The 19,711-nt window shown below is 36.0% G+C and overlaps 1 protein-coding gene across 2 annotated transcripts; it reads left to right on the top strand.

The window, feature by feature from the left end:
- The first annotated feature begins 268 nt into the window (after positions 1-268).
- LOC139137709 (cytidine deaminase-like) lies at positions 269-12,719 on the top strand. Of its 2 annotated transcripts, XR_011553442.1 has the most exons (6): positions 269-409; positions 3,115-3,231; positions 4,094-4,205; positions 6,641-6,698; positions 8,192-8,678; positions 10,171-12,719. XR_011553442.1 is itself a non-coding variant. In XM_070705946.1 (5 exons), the coding sequence occupies exons 1-5, from the start codon at positions 400-402 to the stop codon at positions 8,324-8,326; spliced, it is 432 nt and encodes a 143-aa protein (XP_070562047.1). In that variant the 5' UTR covers positions 269-399; the 3' UTR covers positions 8,327-12,719. The 2 variants fall into 2 exon arrangements, 1 of the variants encoding a protein (XP_070562047.1); XM_070705946.1 differs by having other exon boundaries at positions 8,192-12,719.
- Positions 12,720-19,711: the final 6,992 nt, after the last annotated feature.

Here is a 19,711-nt window from a genome sequence, read left to right as displayed (position 1 = left end):
GTTTTTAAGCTTATACCTCCACGAGAATATGTATATTTCTTATTTTGATTCTGATTCGATACGTTGAAGAACCAGGTAACTGGTATATCATCAATGGAGGAATTATTTTCATATTCTGACTTACGAAAATACTGGTAATGAAAATGTGCATCATAACCTCTCAGTGGTACTTCTTGAAACTTTCAGAGTGGAGAGAAAATTGAAGAGAATAAAGTAGCGCCATCTTGAGTCTACTTCTGGCAAGCAAAAAGGCGGTATCAGTTCAAAGTTCACTCAAACACACACAACACATGTCACATACACACACTCAGAAGATCGATTGTAGTAACGTGTCATAGCAAAGAAGGGTTCCTCATTGTATACAGACGGACCCTGCAGCGCCTATGATTCACACATATCATGGATCAAGGTAAGGTGGATAGCGATAGTTAATTTTTTTTCCAAAAAAACGTGAAAAGGCAGTACAAGATCATCACAAGTTTTGTCCTTTCGTCTTTTAAATGGTTTCTTTGATCTTCAAACCATGGAGCTGAACGAACTTCTACGTTTCAGTGGAGCAAGGACTGTGATAGTGTACATCCTGTTTTGCTAAAGCCTGTGCTGCGTCAACAGTCGCTATAGTGCACATGCAGTGGTTCGATACACGACGAAGGCCTCTGCATACAGCGCGCCAGCGCGGCGGCCTTGGTCATGTATCGAACCCCAACAAGCGACTGTGCCGAGGACTATGCCTACGTCAGCAATGACAATGTGTCAGATGAGGCAGTGCCAGCGGTGCCAGCACCCGTCGAAAACTTATTTATGTCAGCTCACAACAATCAACAGTCGCTATCTACGCCGGAAATGTGGAGACGGACATAAAAAAGCGACAGTGAAGTATCCACTGACAGTCACCGATGCTATCGCAGAAATACAGTCCAAAATGATATTGAAGATGACCAAAAAAGTTGGAACTGATAGTGGGCAACTCATACGAGTAAACGAAATAAAGAACCCTTAATATAGCATGACATCCAAGTGACATCCCACTTGTAAGTTGTCACCACTCAGCCCTGTAATCAGTGCTTATCGACATTGACATGCAATACAGTGTTCAACTACAGTATAGATAAGAAGAACCTGACCAAGTTATGTAGAACAACTTTTAATCATCAACAGTAGCTCTATCAATGGTTTATGGAGTTGCCTATTTGGTCATTTTCCTGAGCCTATTTTTGGTGGGGGTACCTGTTTAGAGAAATGGTAGGTTTGTGTGGCCACATGAACAAACCAATTCCCCCCCCCCCCACCTCAATTTGGACCTAAAAGCTTGTCATGTTAGGGGCCGTGGATTGGGTTCCCAGACACTTCGCACCAAAACCACTTCGCACCATACCATCTCGTCCCATACCATTTCGCACCAAAACCACTTCGCACCAAATCAACCTCGTGCCAAAACCACTTCGCCCCAAAAGTCACGTCGCCCAAAACCATTTCGCCACAAAACAATGCCACTTTGCCCCAAACTTACCGCCAACCGGTAAAGCTGAAAATAACCAACTATATACTGCCATCGAAGTTTTCATTACCTTTTCCTATCATCCCAGGACTGAAATCTTGAAATTGTACACAATTCGAGAAAATGACATTGTGCAATTCTGCGCAAGGCACCTAAGTTGTAGCATTGAGTAGTTTGCATGTTCCTTTTTTCTAATTCTACCGTTTATAGTTTCATGCAATAATAAATGGGTAGTGGTGGCCAAAATGTCCTGACACATTAATGCTTCCAAGTTGCAGGTAAAACAATGTTAGGATACGTCGTCGCATCATTATTTTAGGACGATTTGATGGTAGTATACTTTTGGCGAAGAGGTTTTAGTAAGAGGTGGTACTTTGGGCAAAGTGGCATTGGACGAGGTAGTACTTGGGACGAGGTGGTTTTGGTATGAAATGGTTTTGGGACAAAGTTGTGCGGGGCGAACTGGTTTTTGTGCAAAGTGTCCGGACCCCGTGGATAATTATGGTGTGTAAAATGGTCTATCCAAAATGATTGTTACGTTATTTTACTCGTGCACTGACTCACATGTATGTCAAAAGAATGCTGGTGTTGTAGCGCTGGTGCTGTACTGGCCTGGTACATGCCAAACTATGTAGCCATACTTTGTGATACAGACAAATGTGTAGCAAGATGTTGCAATAGGAAAACATGTCGTGTGATTTTTGCACACTGTAATCGAAATGCAGCCAAACCACCTCCCCCCCCCCCAACACAGAAGTTGTGTTTACCGTATGCATATTTTAATTATCCACGGCCCCTTAAGACCCTATGTTAGACGTCCATGAGGCTTGACCGAGGTCAAAGGTCATATCGTTGAAATATGCAAATAGTTCTTGAGCAAAAAGTGAGCACTTGCTGGGCTTTGGCGAAAACAAAGCCAACTGCAAGTCCATTGCTGCTGGCCAAAACATGATTTGTTGAAAACGTTTATGGAAAAAGCAAAATTTTGGTGAAAGAACATATATTTGACTTCAACTTAATGTAGCTGGATTAAATCATACCCCATTTCAGACCCTGGTTACAGTGAAATTTATATCCCCCATTTTAGACCACATTGTTGATAAACGTGTCTCAGAGCTGGAGAGCAAAGGGCGGCATGTATGTACATACTGGCAAAGATGCAGTTGTGTGGCAGATGTTTATTGTTGAACATTTTAATTGAACCACGTGGCAGAAAAGACCACCAAATAACATATACAGGGATGTGGTGCAGTAGAACCATTAGGGGCTATCCCGAAACCAAGTCTGCAAAGCAGAGATTTGAAAATTTTGTGGAAATACAAAATAAAGATTATCAAGAAATATATTCAGTGAAATTCAGACATTTTCATATGACTCTCAATGATACCATGTTCAATGTTAACCTGATATTTTGCTTGGCGCTGTCACATCATATCATTATTTGCATATTTATTTTCTTACAAATATTTAATCCAGCAACATCTGTTCCAGTCATTAGTCTAGATAAAATCATCAGCCGAATACAGATATGCTGTCAGATTCTGTGCATAACAGATAAATTGGAGAAAAATTTGGTTTTACTATGTTATAGATAAATTTGTTTTTTCCCGTTGCAGACAAGATAAATGAGCTTATTCGGGTCAGCCAGGAAGCTAAAGAGAAGGCATATTGTCCGTACAGTAAATTTAGAGTTGGTTGTGCCTTGATAACAGAGGATGGATCTGTGTTCACAGGTGAGATGACGATAAGCTCAATAATTTATTTTGTTCATGAAAATTATTAAATTATGAAATATGAAAAACATTTCTTGTTTCATAAATTGTCAGAAGGACAAAGTCTCTATCTCATCAAATTACAATGTTTATTTTTGTTTCAAATTAGAAATTATATTGTTATGCTCACTGAAATATGTTCAATGGTCGGTCATTAAAAAGTTCTACATGCACCTTGCAAAGTTACATACTCACATATTAATATGCTGTTGACATAATTTCTGGTTTGTACTGTAAATTATGTCATCAAATTTTATCCTTATATTTACAATCAAGGAGGAAGTAGAAATCTTATGATTTATTAGGTTTTAAACGTAGCATGTTGCAATGTGAAGAACAACATGAACAGTTTTCATGGAAAAAACAAAAATATCCAAAATAATTTTAAAAGATACTGATATCAACTTTGTTTTGCCAAATGTCCATTTACTACAGTTAATGAATGACTCCTGACCTTGTAAAGCAAAAATTTATTTGACAAGAGTTCTAAGTACATTGAATTTTCTGAGCATTGAAAGTAACCATTTTATTGTGAAGATTTAAAAGAGTGAATAATTTGTCAAAGCACCCACAGCAAGTCTGATCCAAAGATGACAATCTTATGAATATCACATGATTAGAATGTCACATGATTTATCACAAGACATCTGACATTTTTGATAACAGGGCTCTTACTGTGTATCTGTGAAGCAGTATATTATGAATACCAATTGCACAGTTTACAGTTCTCATGTTTTCCTAACTCTTATGTATGAAGCAAAAAAATGAAATCACCTGGTCTACAATTCAATTGTACTTGCTCTTGCTACTTGCATTATCTTAGGATGTAACGTAGAAAATGTTTCCTATGGCTTGTCTATTTGTGCTGAAAGGACTGCCATCGTCAAGGCGATATCAGAAGGCCATCACAATATCAAGGCACTTGCCATTTCCAGGTAATCATTTTAGTTTGCATGTTTGTTTGTTTGTTGTTTCTAAATGAACTCTGAACTGCACTGAAAGCTGTGTCAAAGTTGTAAGTGAAGGGCTTGGACTTTGCAATTTGTGAGACCATGATGTAACTTGTGTCCCTTTGTAAGTTTATTAGTCAAAATGGTCCTCTCATGATTGGCTGATGATTACATGGGTGTTGCTCATTAATATTCATTTGCCCAATTATAGCACAAGTTAATTCTCAGGCTTGTTTTTTTGTCACTGTAATTTCGGCGATCATGAGACGACCATTTTGACTGATTTACTTTCAAAGGGACACCAGTGACGTCATGATTTCTGCAGGAGGCCATTCTCATTGAAATGACCAGTTTTGCACACTGTAGCTTTAAAGGTCTGGTGAAACACCCATGTTGCAAAATCACAAAATACCGTTGATGGTCTATAGAACAGTTATATCTTTCATTGTTTAGCGCGCAATTATTAAATATGGCAAAAGAAAAAATGCAATGTTGGCGTGTCCCCAAACCTTCTCCAGTCAACTTTTTTTGACTTTCCAAGTTTGCCCGACGTCGTACCTTATAACATTGATAACGGGAAGTAAGTATTTCATAGCTTCGTAAGCTGCCCATAGGGAGTAAGCCTAACTTCTAGGGTTTCGACTTGCCTAATTAGTATCATACTCTGTTCACGCTAACGCTCGCAACACTTGCAAAATGGGATGAATGAATAATTGAATGCGGTGAAAATTCTATCAAAATGATTCTCCATGCTTGCAAATATATATTTTGTCATGAAGTTTGATTTTGATAGCCAAAGCTACAAGTTTTGCTAATTGATCGAAGCGGCTAGCCGTCAGGCGGCAGAAAATCGCTGCCTAAAAGCAGGATGATCGCCGGGTGAAATATGGACAGATCACTTCTCGTACCCTCTTTCATAGACAATAAGGCAATAATCTTTTCTAAAATTGAAAGGAAAACATGACAAACGCGATGAATGGTGCAAATAGGTAACATACTCTATTCTCGCTAAGTTACTTCCTGGTTTATTGCTTAAGGTGAAGCACTACGAATTACGTCAAAATTAAGTTGTGGTGTCATTTTCTTGAAACTTTGCACAAATATTCTTTGAAGTTATGCAAGTGCAAAAATGAAATAAAAAACGGGGGTCACCATGCTCGTTTCCATGGAAACGGACGTTAAAATGGCGTCGTTAGAAATAAATAAAAATGATATAGTTCACTTAAACGAAAAAAAGCAATTATAAAACGCTTAACAAATGAGTTAATTTTAATAAATACCAAGGATTAAGATCCATATCTATCGAATGTATAGTTTTCATGATGTATGTAAAGAAATTTTAACATAAGTTTAGATTACAAAATGACGATATCGAAATTATATCACTACATAATTTTCGAACTTTCTTCCTGTCGCTTTGAATGGTGTCATTTTGACCAAACTTGGCGAATAAAATCCTGACATAATACCATTTAGTTTACACTTTTAATAAAAGGGTGTCACCACGCTACTTTTTACAATATCTCCAGGTGAATGGGTAATATGCGCCGTGTAAATGGGAGAGAAATGTTAATTTTGCGCTCATATTGTATAAAAACCAGCTTCTTAGGGGGTCAAAATATGACAAGGTGGAAGGTCACATGTATTTCTTAGAGACTGGGTCAAAAAATCAGGTAAAAGCGCAATTTCAACAATGACAGGTGATGTTAAATACATGCGCTATAAAATAATCAATTTGCGGCAGGCTGGAGTTAAATCTGCGCAGAAACGTTCTAAAGCGTGTGCGCGTCCGAATTCGTCGCCCTTTACCTTAACTTCTGGCTCAATCGAGGTCTCATTCTTGTCGTCTGTATATCCAATCATGAGATGTACAATCTATGTATTGTATTCTGTGATTTGTTCATTCACATCCCTGACATGTATCAGCTGCTCTGATTCGCTAAAATTTTGAACGCTGTCAATTGCCATAGCCTTTCACAAAGGTGTCGTGAAATTCATACCGTCGTCGATCTGGATTTTACAAAGAATAATTACCAGCACTAAATAAGTTTTTTGGTTGGAAAAAGCAATCGAATCACAGAGAAGTACGTTTGGTTGTTTTATCTCATTTCTAGTCGTGAACTTGCACCTAAACGTAGTCTGTCTAGGAGAGCAGACAAGTCGATACTGATTGCCAATGCTATTCTTATGCATGTGTGCATCATATACATTGCCAAAGTCATTACTGATACTGGTTTATGTGAAGGAGCAAAACCGACCTTCATTGCCCCCACAAGTTGTAGACCCAAAATGTACTGAAAAAGTTCGACAGTGCAAATATCTGTCCCCAAAGCCCATTTTACCTTACAGCAGTAACGTCAGCAAGAATTTTAACTCTCTAATTTTGAATGATGTCTTTTTCCATTTTGTTTCACTTTCAGTGACATGAAAAATCAATTTATCACACCATGTGGCATGTGTAGACAGTTCATATTTGAGGTGAGTGCCATTTCTCATTTTCTGTCCGTGATGTGTCCAGACCATTTGTTCAGTCTCATCACACTGCAAATGTGACTACCAGTTATATGTACTTTGTGGCATTTTTTCTATTTTGTGCCCAATGGTGCAGTATCTGTGGTATCAAAGTGTTTGTGTCTCTGGCAATATTCTATCTTGATGCTATGTCAAAAGTACTCAAACCAAGTTTGATATGTTACACCGCCAATTCTGACTTAGATCTGTGAATTTGCAATTTTTTTTCTTACATTAAGAGCTTTTAAATGAGCCCCCGTAAGTGGTAGATCAGAAAAGAATTGTAGAACTTTAAAATTATTTTGATATGGTATCCTCAAGGTGCATTCTGTTTCAATGATGGTGTCTCCTTGATTACTATATTTTACCAATTTTGTGAACTTTTCTGTAAGTTTTTTCATTATTTTGGACCAGATTGATATCAAATTTCACTGCTACAGTTTTTTACCAAAATTTTGGCAAAAATCAGAAAAAAATTTACTGTGGTATATTTTATAAAGGTGACAAAAATAGACTTTGGCGCTTAACAAGAGTTATCTCTTTGTCTCAAGATTTTACATGCAAGATACAGCTGACTGAAGGGTAATTCAAAAGCCATTGATCCAATAAGTCTGGAAATCTCCCATAGATGCACAGTTGTAGAGCAAATACAGTCAGCATTTATTTGCTCACCCATGTGTATCAGCCCGTACCATACAGAGCCAGTACCTTCAGCATTTGATGATATTTTGCAATATCATGAAATGCCTTCTACTTAGCTTGTCAATACAGCAGCTGTATATGTAAAGTCCCCCATTATTAAATTCTACTCTTGGACTAGCGGTCACTTGCCAACAATAACAATGCAGTCTGCACATGTACAGGTTGAGTTGACAAGCTGAATATTAAGTATCACAACATGCTTTGGGGAGTAGAACTTACATGAAAACTCTGGTTGAATTTGAGGAAAAAAAAGCAAAAAATATTGTCAAAAGTTACAGCTTTAGGCCCTGTAAAATCCATTGACATGTTGTGTACTGTAAACTACCAGTACTTTAAACCAGTTTTAACATTTGTGTGTATCACAAATCAAGTGAATCATGGATATTTTGTATCTTGTGAATGGAATTTTTGCCCTCCTTTTAAAAGGTATCAATACTCATCTGTGTCTTGTAGTGTCTTATATTTATTGATTTAGTTCTAGAGCAACATTTTACCAAATTTTATGAATTTTTCAGCAATTTTTTGGATAATTTTGGACCAAATGGACATTGCATGTCATTGCCTAGTTTTCAATGAAACTTTGGCAAATATCTGGGAAAAAAAATTGACTGGGTTATATTTTACAAAGGCGACAAAAATTGACTTTTTTGCAATCAAATGGTTAATGATGCAATGGTGAAGTCTTTGGAGCTCACAATCTACAATTGTTTGCAAGTATATATTAATTTGAAAACAATGTGTCTTTTCTATTTCAATAGTTTGGTAAACATATCAGTATATATCAGACAAAACCCGATATGTCGTATGAAATGGAAACATCAAGTCAGCTCCTTTGGAAAGGATTTGGACCCTCTGATCTTGCTTCAGAAAGAATATCGCAAAATGGGTCATGAGTTTATTTTGATTTTGTCTTGATGGAACAAGGAAGAATGTGGAGAGACCACTAGGCTATTGAAGAGGGTGAGAAAATGGAAATTGATTAAAGGAATTCTGTTACCCCCATTTCTAACAGTAATCAGATTTTCACTGAGATGGACTTGCATAAGCAAGTGCGCCACTGATCCTGTATAGAACTAGCGGTGCTGATGTTTTGAGAGCAAACACAACTGACATGCCTGTTTTACCATATATGGATTTTATGCAAATTTGATTGAGTTTTACCATATATGGATTTATGCAAATTTGCATGAGTTTTACTGTATATGGTTTTATGCAAATTTGCTTAAGTTTTTAGCAGCGATGTCTGTCTGTCTGTCTGTCTGTCTGTCTGTCTGTCCGTCTGTCCGTCTGTCTGTCTGTGTACTCAATATCTCAAAAACGGCTCATCAGATCAGAATCAAATCTGATACATAGATTCAGTTTGCAAATGGCAAGAACTGAATAGTTTTTGGTGGATGTGGCTTGCTTACTTTTTGCTCATTTGCATAATTAATGATTTTAGAAAAAACTGATATATATTGACAACGACTGCACACAATTTGATGAGATTCGCTACAAATGTTGATCACACAAAGATATATCAGCTTTGAAAGATATTAAGGGGTGACGTGAAAGATAATTACTAATTTGCATGTTTAATGAAATTTCCTAATTAGGAGTATATATCTGAATTTATTCGATCAAACTTGACGAAACTTGGTATGCATATTGAAGATACTATGATTTAACCTTATTGAAAGTCATTAAGCATTTTTACTTCATCCAAATCCTAATTTGCATATTTAATGAATTTTTGAAATTAAGGATATAGATATATATTTGAAGTTACATGACCAAAATGATGAAACTTGCTATGTACATTAAAGATACTGTGATAGAACATTATTAAATGTCATTCAGCAATTTTACATCAGGCAATTCCTAATTTGCATATTTTATGAACTTTTCTAATTAGGGGTATTTATCTGAATTGACGAGACCAAAGTTGATGAAACTGGCTATGTACATTAAAGATACTATGATAGAACATTATTGAAAGTCACTAAGCATTTGAACTTTAGCCAATTCCTTATTTGCATATTCAATGAACTTTCATAATCAGGGATATTTATCTGTATTGACCGGACCAAAGTTGACAAAACTTGCTATGTACATTGAAGATGCTACGATACGACATTATTGAAAGTCATTAAGCATTTTTACTTCATCTATCTCCTAATTTGCATATTTAATTAATTTTTTGAATTAGGGATATATATTTGAATTCACATGACCAAAATTGATGAAACTTGCTATGTACATTAAAGATACTATTATGTAGGCTAACATTATTGACAGGCATTAAGCATTTTTGCTTCAGCCAATTCCTAATGTGTGCATTTAAGTAACTTTCCTAATTAGGGATATATATTTGGATTTATTTGATCAAAGTTGGCATAACATGCTATGTACATTGATGATTATACCAGGTTATACCAATATTGAAAGTCATTTCGCACTTAAGTTTTCATGTCAGCTAATTTATAGTTTGCATATCTAATGAGCTTTCACAGTTTAGAATATATAGTTTGAAGGACTTGACCAAAGGCAATTACACTTGCTATATAAAGTGGTGATGCAATGAATTTTTATTTCAGCTAATTACATATTTTAATACTTAATGACCTATAGAGTTAATCTGTGGTGATATTGTTTATTATGTTGATCATAATACTTTCCAATGAAGTTGTAAACATGTGGCAAAGGTTCAAATTTACACATAACTGCAATATATAATGAAACACGTGAGCATTTACAGTTCATATCTGGTATCATATATGGTTTTATGCAAATTTGCATGAGTTTATGGACTTATTGAAGTTTGCAGTAATTTAGTAGCTTTCAAAATAAAGTTGAAAAGAAAGTGAACGAGTTAGATTTTCGAGAAAATTTACATCCATGCTCTGTCTGCTTTCTGAAAACAAAAGCTGTAGAGGTTAAAATATATTCTTACATGTTGTCATTTTTATCACCACTTCATTGCGTAGTCCACAATGGTAGGGTATGTCATACTTAATGATTATTAACCAAATTCCTACACATCGGAACATTATCTGAAATTCTTGCATGATCATAGACTTTTTTGAAAATTTTAGGAGTTTTGGCAGAAGTGTCAATAAATCACTAATCAGTGACCATGTAATTCCACAAGATGAAAAGGTGCTTTTTGAAACAAAGTTTAAGCATTATTTTGAATTAATTCAATTTATATCAGAAAATATTTATCTAACACGGGAAATAAAGTATTGTAAACTGCTGTTGTTTTTTTCTCAGGGCATTCTACCTCGGGTATGCTTTTTATTCGGTTTGGCACAAAAAATTTCCCAATTTGAACAACAAACCAATTCGTCATTTGGGCATTCTCGGAATATATGATAAAATGGCCACTTTTGATGGACAGAATTGTCCCTGAGGCTGTCATTCACCCATTTCAAGTGATGTATTCATTGATTTGATAATGTTGTGGATATGTGATTGTGGATGTACAAGTATGACTGCTTCATGAACTCTGCAGCGTGTGGAGGGGTCACAGTTAGAAAAATTGTAACAACTTAGCTTGCTTATCAAACCACTCGTTTTTAGCTCCCATAGCCATATGTATATATGGCAATGGAAGCTATTCTTATAGGCTAGGGAAATGTCTGTATGTATGTATGTCTGTATGTCTATATGTCTGTATGTCTGTGTGTCTGTATGTCTGTATGTCTGTATGTCTGTCCGTCAACATCAAAAACTCCAAAACCGCTGCACATTTCATCTTGATATTTGATGTGTACATGGATGATGGGCTGTAGATGAGATTTTTGTCAATTGAAGTTGTCATTGCCAAAAATATGCAAATTAGTGCCAAAAAAGGCGTTTTTGGTAAAAAATCTTCTTCTTCATAACCCCTGGTCAGACAGCTTTAATATTTGGTATACAGATCCCTAGGGATAACCCAACTTGGATTTGTTCAAATTGTGATGAAATATGCAAATCTGTATTTTTCAGGAATTTTTTGTCATTTTTGGTCAAAAATTTATTTCATCAAAACCGCTCGTCTGACAGCTTTGATATTTGGTATACAGGTTCCTACAGATAAACTTAATGTGATATATAGAATATATGATGAAATCTGCAATTTTGTATTTTTGGTGCAATTTTTGCCGTTTTTGGTCAAAAAATGTGTTACTCAAAAACTACTTGTCTGATGCCTTTGATATTTGGTATACAGGTTCCTAGGGGTTCTCTTAGTGTGATATAGTGAAATTTGATGAAATCTTCAATTTTTGTATTTTTGAGTCAATTTTTGCCATTTTTGGTCAAAATATTTGTTTCTCAAAAGTTAGTCATGTGATAGCTTTGATATTTGGTATACATTTTTATACATAATTATGATGAAATCATCAATTTTGTATTTTTGCAGCTAATTTTGCCATTTTAGGCCAGGCCATCCTGCAATGAGCTATCAAAGATCTCAACCTTCATCATCAATACATGTCACGAAAGGTTGCTCTCTACATAACGCAGCAGAGCTCTGTCGACTATTGGGTCGCTTGCTTTTTTCAAAACCGCTGGTCAGACAGCTTTAATATTTGGCTAACAGGTCCCTAGGATGACCTTAGTGAGATGATTTCATACAGTCAGGAAATACTTAATTTTGTATCCATGTCTATAGTAGCTTCAGGGACATTGGCCCTATGTTCAAGATAATGCGGTGATTCAGTAAGCATTTGAAATGGTAAACTGTATTTGGTGTTGAAATGCGGTAAAAAATAATGAGAAAACATAGCTTAGGTGATTTCAGCAGGTTTGGTTTCCAACAAATATATTCAAGTTTTTTTCAATGTTAAAGAGTGATGGAGGGGGGGGGGAATCCTGGCAGATTTTGAAAAAAATCCAAACAAATGTCAATAAAAAAATCAGCCACAGAAGGTTTGTCAAAAAGAAAAGGTGGGATAGTGGGAAAAAAGAATGTACAATGTATCGGATAAAAAAGATAATGTTCCTCATCAATCTTCCAGACAACCCCCTTTTATCAAATGGTACACCCCTGATGTATATTTGTGTGCAATTAACCATGCAGTGTATTTTAGTTTAAGATGTCAATCAAGTTAGGTAAGGATTTGAAAGGAATAGTCAAGTTCACCACAGTTAAATTTCTTAACTTTATCTCTTGTGTCATCATCCTTGTGTAATTGGTTAAGTTTGTATGTTGCTCCAGATGTGGATGTACCAGCTGTTCTGGAAGAAAACAATGTTTACTTTTCCCTGTAGGGTTTCTGAGTTGATGATTATATGTTGAAATCTCTCCATGTATCTGGTGTATGGGCAAAGTGTAAAACTGGTTGCATGTATGTATTTCAGTCTATGTCAAATATTGTAAATGAAAAATCATGAACAGTTTGCTGTGTGCTTGTAAAAGATAACATGTTTGTCAATACATATTAAAACTGCCTTGCAGTTTGATTGTCTTAAAAACTATCACAGAAGTAGAAAACGAAAAGAAACTAATCAAATTGCTGTAACATATTCACCCTCAGTGTCTGTAGGCCTATACTTAACTATTTTATCATTACATTCAGCTTTTTGTTATATCTTTATCACTCTTCATGGGCCAAGGCACACTTGGGGTCAATGTCATCACTCTGTGCCAGTCTGTGAATGTCAGTCTGTATGTATGTGTATGTCCATGTTTCATACAATTGTTGGTTTGTTTTGATAACTGTATGGGAGCGAACAGTGATTATTGTCACTATTTTTTGAGATTGGGGATTTGGCCGAGTGGTTCTGTCTGTGGCTTCTCTGCTAGGTGACTGGCTGCCGTATGTTGTGAGTTCAAACCTGATTGAAAACTTACCGTATTGTATACGCGTCACTTTACAGTATATATACATATCAGAATAATGCCTCTGCATGTTTTCATTGAAGGTCTCATGCTCAAATCTTATAATATAGGAGAGTAATAAATACTTTTCTTAATGTTTTTACTGGAGGCGTTGACAAATTAATGCATGTGTGCTTTGTTATGCAAAACCTTTGCATTATTTTGAATTACACGTACATGTACATGTAAATGATATGTTGACTTGACACAGTACTCAGAACTTTGCGTGTTATCCACACTCTAAATCCCAGCACTTCCAAATACTCTGTGTGCCGGTATTTTCCAATACTCTGTGTACCAGCACAGAATGTTACAAGTAATAAATTGAAAACTGCTATGCACAATATAAATTAATGAAAACACAGAATCATTATTGTAATTGTTTAAATAAACAAAATTTATCTTGTTTGTCAACTGAATACTTTTTCGATAAGCTCTTGGCTGGTTTAAGAATAGTATCATCCACAGAGTAAGGGAAGAGGGGGAGATCAAAGGTAGATAATGCTAGAAAGCAGTGTGACACATCAGAAGCCACCAGTCTAAGTTTCACAACATTGCAAAAGTGACTTATCAACAGGAACTGATCAACTTTGCTTTCTCAAACATATTTTTGTCCACAAGAATTATCATTTGTCTCTACCATGGGCTTTCCATGGTATTATGCTATGAAACACAGTCATGTTTCTTCATTGTGTAAATGTTTTTTCCGTGGTCATTCTATACCTGGGCATGTGGTAGTATGGTCGTTTTTTCACCACACTTCCTATTATTGTTCTTTTGAGTTATTCTGCCACGTGTTTTCATCAAGACCCAAAGTTCAAACTTGACAAAATGAAAGCATTAACACAGTCACTCTATCAACATGATGGCACCATATTTTTTTAATAGTATTTATAAAGGAAATGGCTGTCACTTTGAATTCAAAAGACCATTTTGCAGCATATTAGCCACTGATGTGTAGTCATTGTATAGATATTTTCCTTGTTAAGATTTATGAATTTTAATTTAACATTGTAACATACGCATGTGGTTAATACATTTGTGTGGTTTATAGCAATTTTATTGATATTTTAGTTGCTAATTTTGAATATCAACTTTAATTTTTGGAGATTGCAAGATATGGTTGGTTTTGTTCCGCCCATTTTGATGCCATTGTGATACACTGCAATGATAAAATCTCTGAACATGCAAAACAAAAGTACGGTATATGACTTTAAACACAGGTTCTCTCTCATGAATAAGTACACTATTTTGTACTTCTAATGTGTAAATTCAAGGTTCACATCAGTTCAAAGTGCAAGTATAGTTGAAGGTTCAAGTCAGTTGAAAGTTCAGGTCAGTTCAAAGTTCAAGGCAGTTTAAAGTTCAAGGCAGTTGAAAGGTCAAGTCAGTTCAAACTGCTAGTCAGTTCAAAGTTCAACAGTCCGGGTCAGCTCCAAAATTTGAGACTCATTATGATAATGTATTCCGGCATTCAGCCAATCATCGACCAGATTACATCATTAATAAAGTACAGGTCACGCTGGGTTACAAATTACCCACCAAGTGTGATCGGCAGTTTTGGGCCGCTTATTAAGCCCCTGTCTTGTGAATTTCGACGAATTTCGACAGTCAACATAATCCACGTGTTCTGCAGAAGGTCATGTCCAACAAGGAGTCCGATTAGTGAACAAATATTCGAAATATTGACGATTCATTTCTACCCCCAGTTTATCGATTTCGCTCAAGTACCGAGAATCATTTTGTGGATGTTCGTCATCTCTATTAGAAATACTGTTATAAAGGTTATTTGTGTAGGTACGCGTATAACATTTGCAAGAAAGAAGAGCAATGTCAGAGCTTTAAACGATACCTGTTTTGTAGTTGTCAAACGCAGATTAAAAATGGTACGCGATTTTGAAAATGTGTTGACAGAGTGGCCACACAACTGTTCCCCATACGGTAGAATTTGTATCGCTGCCATCTCCGATACAAATGGGGTATTCTGAACGATCTGTGTAGGTACACGATTTATATTTCGCAGGACTTCAAGCCAGAGTCTAGGAATCACAGCGATATATGGGGTTTGGTTGTCTTAGCCAGAATAAAACTGGTACGCGATTTTGAAATTGTGTTTTGACAGAGTGGCCACACAACTGTTCGACATTATGATAGAATACGGCGCGGGAGTTCGACACAGTATGGCGTACGTAACGAAGGACGCATGTGGAGGTTGCCAGGAAATACAATTTTTACTGATGGCGCGCTGGCCGCTGATTGGCTAATGAGAGGGGGGAAATATTATGGTATAGCGTCTCCAATTTTGGAGCTGACCCGGACTGTTCAAGTCAGCATTTCTTGAACCAAAGCCCACTTTTGACAAAGTCCAACATGTAAGGCCAGGGTAATTAAATTCGTTGCTTTTTGCAGTCAATTAAAATTTTGAAAGGTGAATGGGTAGGTGAAGTGGTTCAAAAACATACACAGAAAATTTTACAAATGCAAGTTTCTTATTTCAGTGATTGTTTCCGTGTAAAATGAATGCCCATTCAAGAATTAACGCAAGAACTCTTTGATTACACTACTGTGTGACAAGCATGCAGGTGTTTTAAGTACATTTTACAAATTTGTAAGCAAAGAATTTCAGGCAGAAAAGATCCAGGGTATTTTTTTAATGAAAACCTCCGAAGACCTACTTAAGTGGGGAAGCAAAATGCATTATTGAATTATTAAGTATTCGGCAGTACAAAGTTCTGCTATGTTTATGGACCATGGAATGTTTATTAAAGTCCTATTATTAGTAAAAAAAACCTGTAAATATTTTCCTTTAAAGTGAAAAATGTAAATTATCCTCAAAATCAAGCATTACATAATAATGTTTTTTCCTAAACAGTTGAAAGAATGGGGCATTGGAAATGTTTAAACTCATGTTGAGGGAGCTGATAAGGCCAATAAACTAACTGTTTCTTGTCCTTGATTTGTTGCAAATGTGGTAAAATTTTTCCCCTGTTTGTCTTTGTACTTTAGTGTGATATAACTGCAATACTTATTTTACAGACTGCACCTTCACCTTCTCTTGAATCTTAGTATTCTTTGAGTGTAAAAAGACAGCTTTTCACATGACGTGGTCTGTGTGTTTGTATTTCTTATGATTACAAGGAGACCACTATATATAGTCAAATTAAGTCTTATTATTGTATTTGAGTCTATCGGTATTTGTGTAGGTAGGAAAACTACGGTTGGGATTTTTTGAACACACCAAATAAGGAAAACAAAACATGACACAAAGGTTTCAAGGAGATGTATTCTAATTATCTTCCTAAAACACCTAACACATATCCTTCTTTTGCAGAATGTACCTGTAACTTTTGTTGGATATGTTTCTACTTTCTCAATTATCTGGTGTTTTTCTTTGTAAATATACAAATAGTACTGTGATTGTAAGAAGTATTATTAGTGTGATTGATGCAGTCATTTATGTACATGTACCAAGTACTCAAGTGTGCCTTTATCAGATAATTTTAAAGAGTAAAAACTTTTCACTGTTGACTGTTCAGTCAAACAGTGAGAGGGCATTACCTTCAACATATCGAGAAGTATGTGGATCTAAAAACTTTAAAGTTGATCTTATCTTCTTTTCAATGTTTTTTTTTTCTTTGGGAGAAGATGTACAGGATTCCAACTATTTGTCCATTTTGTTTTGAACTGATTGTGAAATATGAATAACTTTTTATTTACGGGCCAGCAACTGTAACTTTTGATGAATTTTAGCTCACATTTGGTTTCTACGATTTTTGTTTCGTTTTCAATTTCAAGTTCTTGTTCTACCCCCAAAAATATGTGGAAACACTGTTAGCTTGTCAACTCAACATGTGTATACATGTGAAATACACTGTTATTGTTGACATTTGTATTTTAGTTTTGACAAATATTCACTTGTCAATAATAACAATGCAGTCGAGCTGTACAGGCTGAGTTGACAAAATGAATACTTTGCATCTCAACTTACTTTGGGGAGTAGAACAAGATATAATGATCAATATTACAAACAAAAGTAGTGCAGTGAAAAAATCAAAAAGTTACATTTAATGTCCCTTTATTGGATGTTTTACTCAAATCAGATGCAGAGATTGGTCTGTCTTTGTCACTGTTTTTCTGCAGTCCTCATCTGTACATCAGATTTTAATCAGATTGTGTCTTACCAATTGTGCTATAATCTTTATTACTGAAATGGAATGGAGTGTTGCAGGCAAACATGTTATTTTTCAAAACAATGAAGTACTTTCTTAAAATCAACCATGACTGCCAACAATGTCTGTGTGTTATTATCAAAATAAAATTTTGCTTTACTGTGGAAAGAAATTTTCATTTCATCAAAGGTGCTGTAAGTTCATCAACATGTTTGTAGTGACTCCAACAAAGTATATTTTGTTAATTTTTTTGGAGGTGTACATGTTTCAATATACTGAACAACTGTAATATATTACCTAAGAAATATAAAAGAGAGGTTCTTTGTCCCAAATCTTAAGTTGATGAGTGTGTTTCATATAAATGGCATTATTATAAGTTTTAAGAAACGGTTTACAAGAGTCTAAATAAAGATATTTTGGGTGTAACTCAGTGTTTGTATATCAATGGACATTAATGGAGTGGTAACTGTGTGTGTCCACACTGATTGATTTCACCAATCAACATTATCCTAGGGGTTCTGGTTGCTTAACAAATCCATTAAAGGGCCCCCAAGAATACCTTGTTTTTGTCAGGAAAATTGGCCGTGAGGTCTTCAGTGCATCAAAACCTATATTTGTGAGATCTCGATGCTGCTACCACAATGGAAGCTGTGATGGCACTCTGACAAAGCTTACACTGGTGTCAGTTACCCAGACTGCTTTGCTTGGGTCTCATCCTACCACCCCTACACACTCTGAGAAAATTCCATTCACAAATCTCTGAGCAAGATGGAGTGATATGGACAAGAGTGATGCATCCTGGGAGCAACTGATCTATGATGCAATTATTATGTTTTGAGACAAAGTCATTGAATGTATGGCGTCAAGGTTATGTAAAAGTCAAAATCCCTCCTTAGGAATGACTAAGAAGTACAACTTTTATGTCCCAGAGCAGTTTATGGACAAGTACAATAAACTGATCCAGGATATAAAAGTCATAGTTTACACTCATTACTGAGGAATGGATTTGAAAGCCACTGCAACACAACCTTGAACATGTTGAAACTATATTTTCCGTGACTGACTTCATCAGCTGTTCCAGGATGCATTGCTCCTGTCTCTATTGCACCATCTTCAGAAATTTTTGACTGGGATTTCCTCAGGCCATATGAGAGCCCCGCAGAGCAGTCTTGGTAACCAAGACTAAGCTTACTCCACTATTGTTGTTCTAATCTGGTTCCCTGACCCATTTCTACTGCTGGCCGCGCTGCTACTGAAAATAGGGTCAGGTATGGGCCAATACATCAGTCAGAATTTTGACAGCGTATTAGTGAGTACAGTCACCTGACAGGATGATATGATCAGCACATCTGTACAGTGGCAATTAAGCTTGGAAATTAGATGACGAAACAGCGAACCTTGAAGTTATTTGCACGGCTTCACTTGAAAATCTCTGACTCTATTCTCTATGATGGTATTTAGTGGTGAAATGATCAGTGGTTATAGTCTATGATTTTTTTTCAGACTCGACCCGGTGACCATGGTGACCTTTGGCATGTATGGCAATGACTCAAAAATAAATGATTTTTAGCTCACATTTGGTGTACCAATGTGAGGTTATCGTATTAGCTGAATCAGTCATTTGCATCTGATTTGCATGTCTGTATGTCTGTATATTTGTGGGTATGTGCGGATGTATGTCCGTCACACACAAAGGCTCCCATACCGCCAAAGCTACCATCTCAGTATTTGGTGTACAGGTAGATGCAGGGGTTGAGATGTGAATTTGTTCAAATGAACACATCAGTGTCAAAAATGTGCAAATGAGGTAAGAAAAAGTGAAATCCTGCAAATGTGCAGGAGGCAAGGCAGTGAGAAACAGGCAAACTCCGCTGATCTTGACTTATTTCCTGTCATTGTTTGAGAACTGTTACATATTAACAGACCAGCTGAAACCATAGACAGTAGATGGGGGAAGACCATTTATACTAAACTAAGAGGGGCTTGTTTCTGCTATGCATGTTGCTAAAGTTGACCTCCAGTACCTAAAGTTAGACCTTAATTACTTTTGTCATTCTTGTTTTTCTGGTTTAAAATAAATATTTCTTGTTGTTTTTCTGGTTGTACTGTGCAGAAATCATTGCCATAACATCAACGTAGAATTTTCCTCCACTGAACAGATAGAAACAACATTTATTGTTGATCATTGGTAACCCATACTGGTATATACCAATTCTGATCAAATTTGAGCGACACCCTATAATTGCGGTATTTTTGAGTTTTTC

The sequence above is a fragment of the Ptychodera flava genome, chromosome 7, assembly GCF_041260155.1.
Source record: "Ptychodera flava strain L36383 chromosome 7, AS_Pfla_20210202, whole genome shotgun sequence".
NCBI lineage: Eukaryota > Metazoa > Hemichordata > Enteropneusta > Ptychoderidae > Ptychodera > Ptychodera flava.
Note: the sequence above shows the minus strand (reverse complement) of the source record. Positions and strands in the feature narration are given on the sequence as shown.

What these genes read in the sequence shown, in the direction of transcription:
- LOC139137709 (XM_070705946.1), top strand. An exon ending in GGATGGATCTGTGTTCACAG is followed by an intron (nt 3,232 to 4,093) that starts GTGAGATGACGA and finishes GCATTATCTTAG; the next exon opens with GATGTAACGTAGAAAATGTT. An exon ending in AAGGCACTTGCCATTTCCAG is followed by an intron (nt 4,206 to 6,640) that starts GTAATCATTTTA and finishes TTTCACTTTCAG; the next exon opens with TGACATGAAAAATCAATTTA.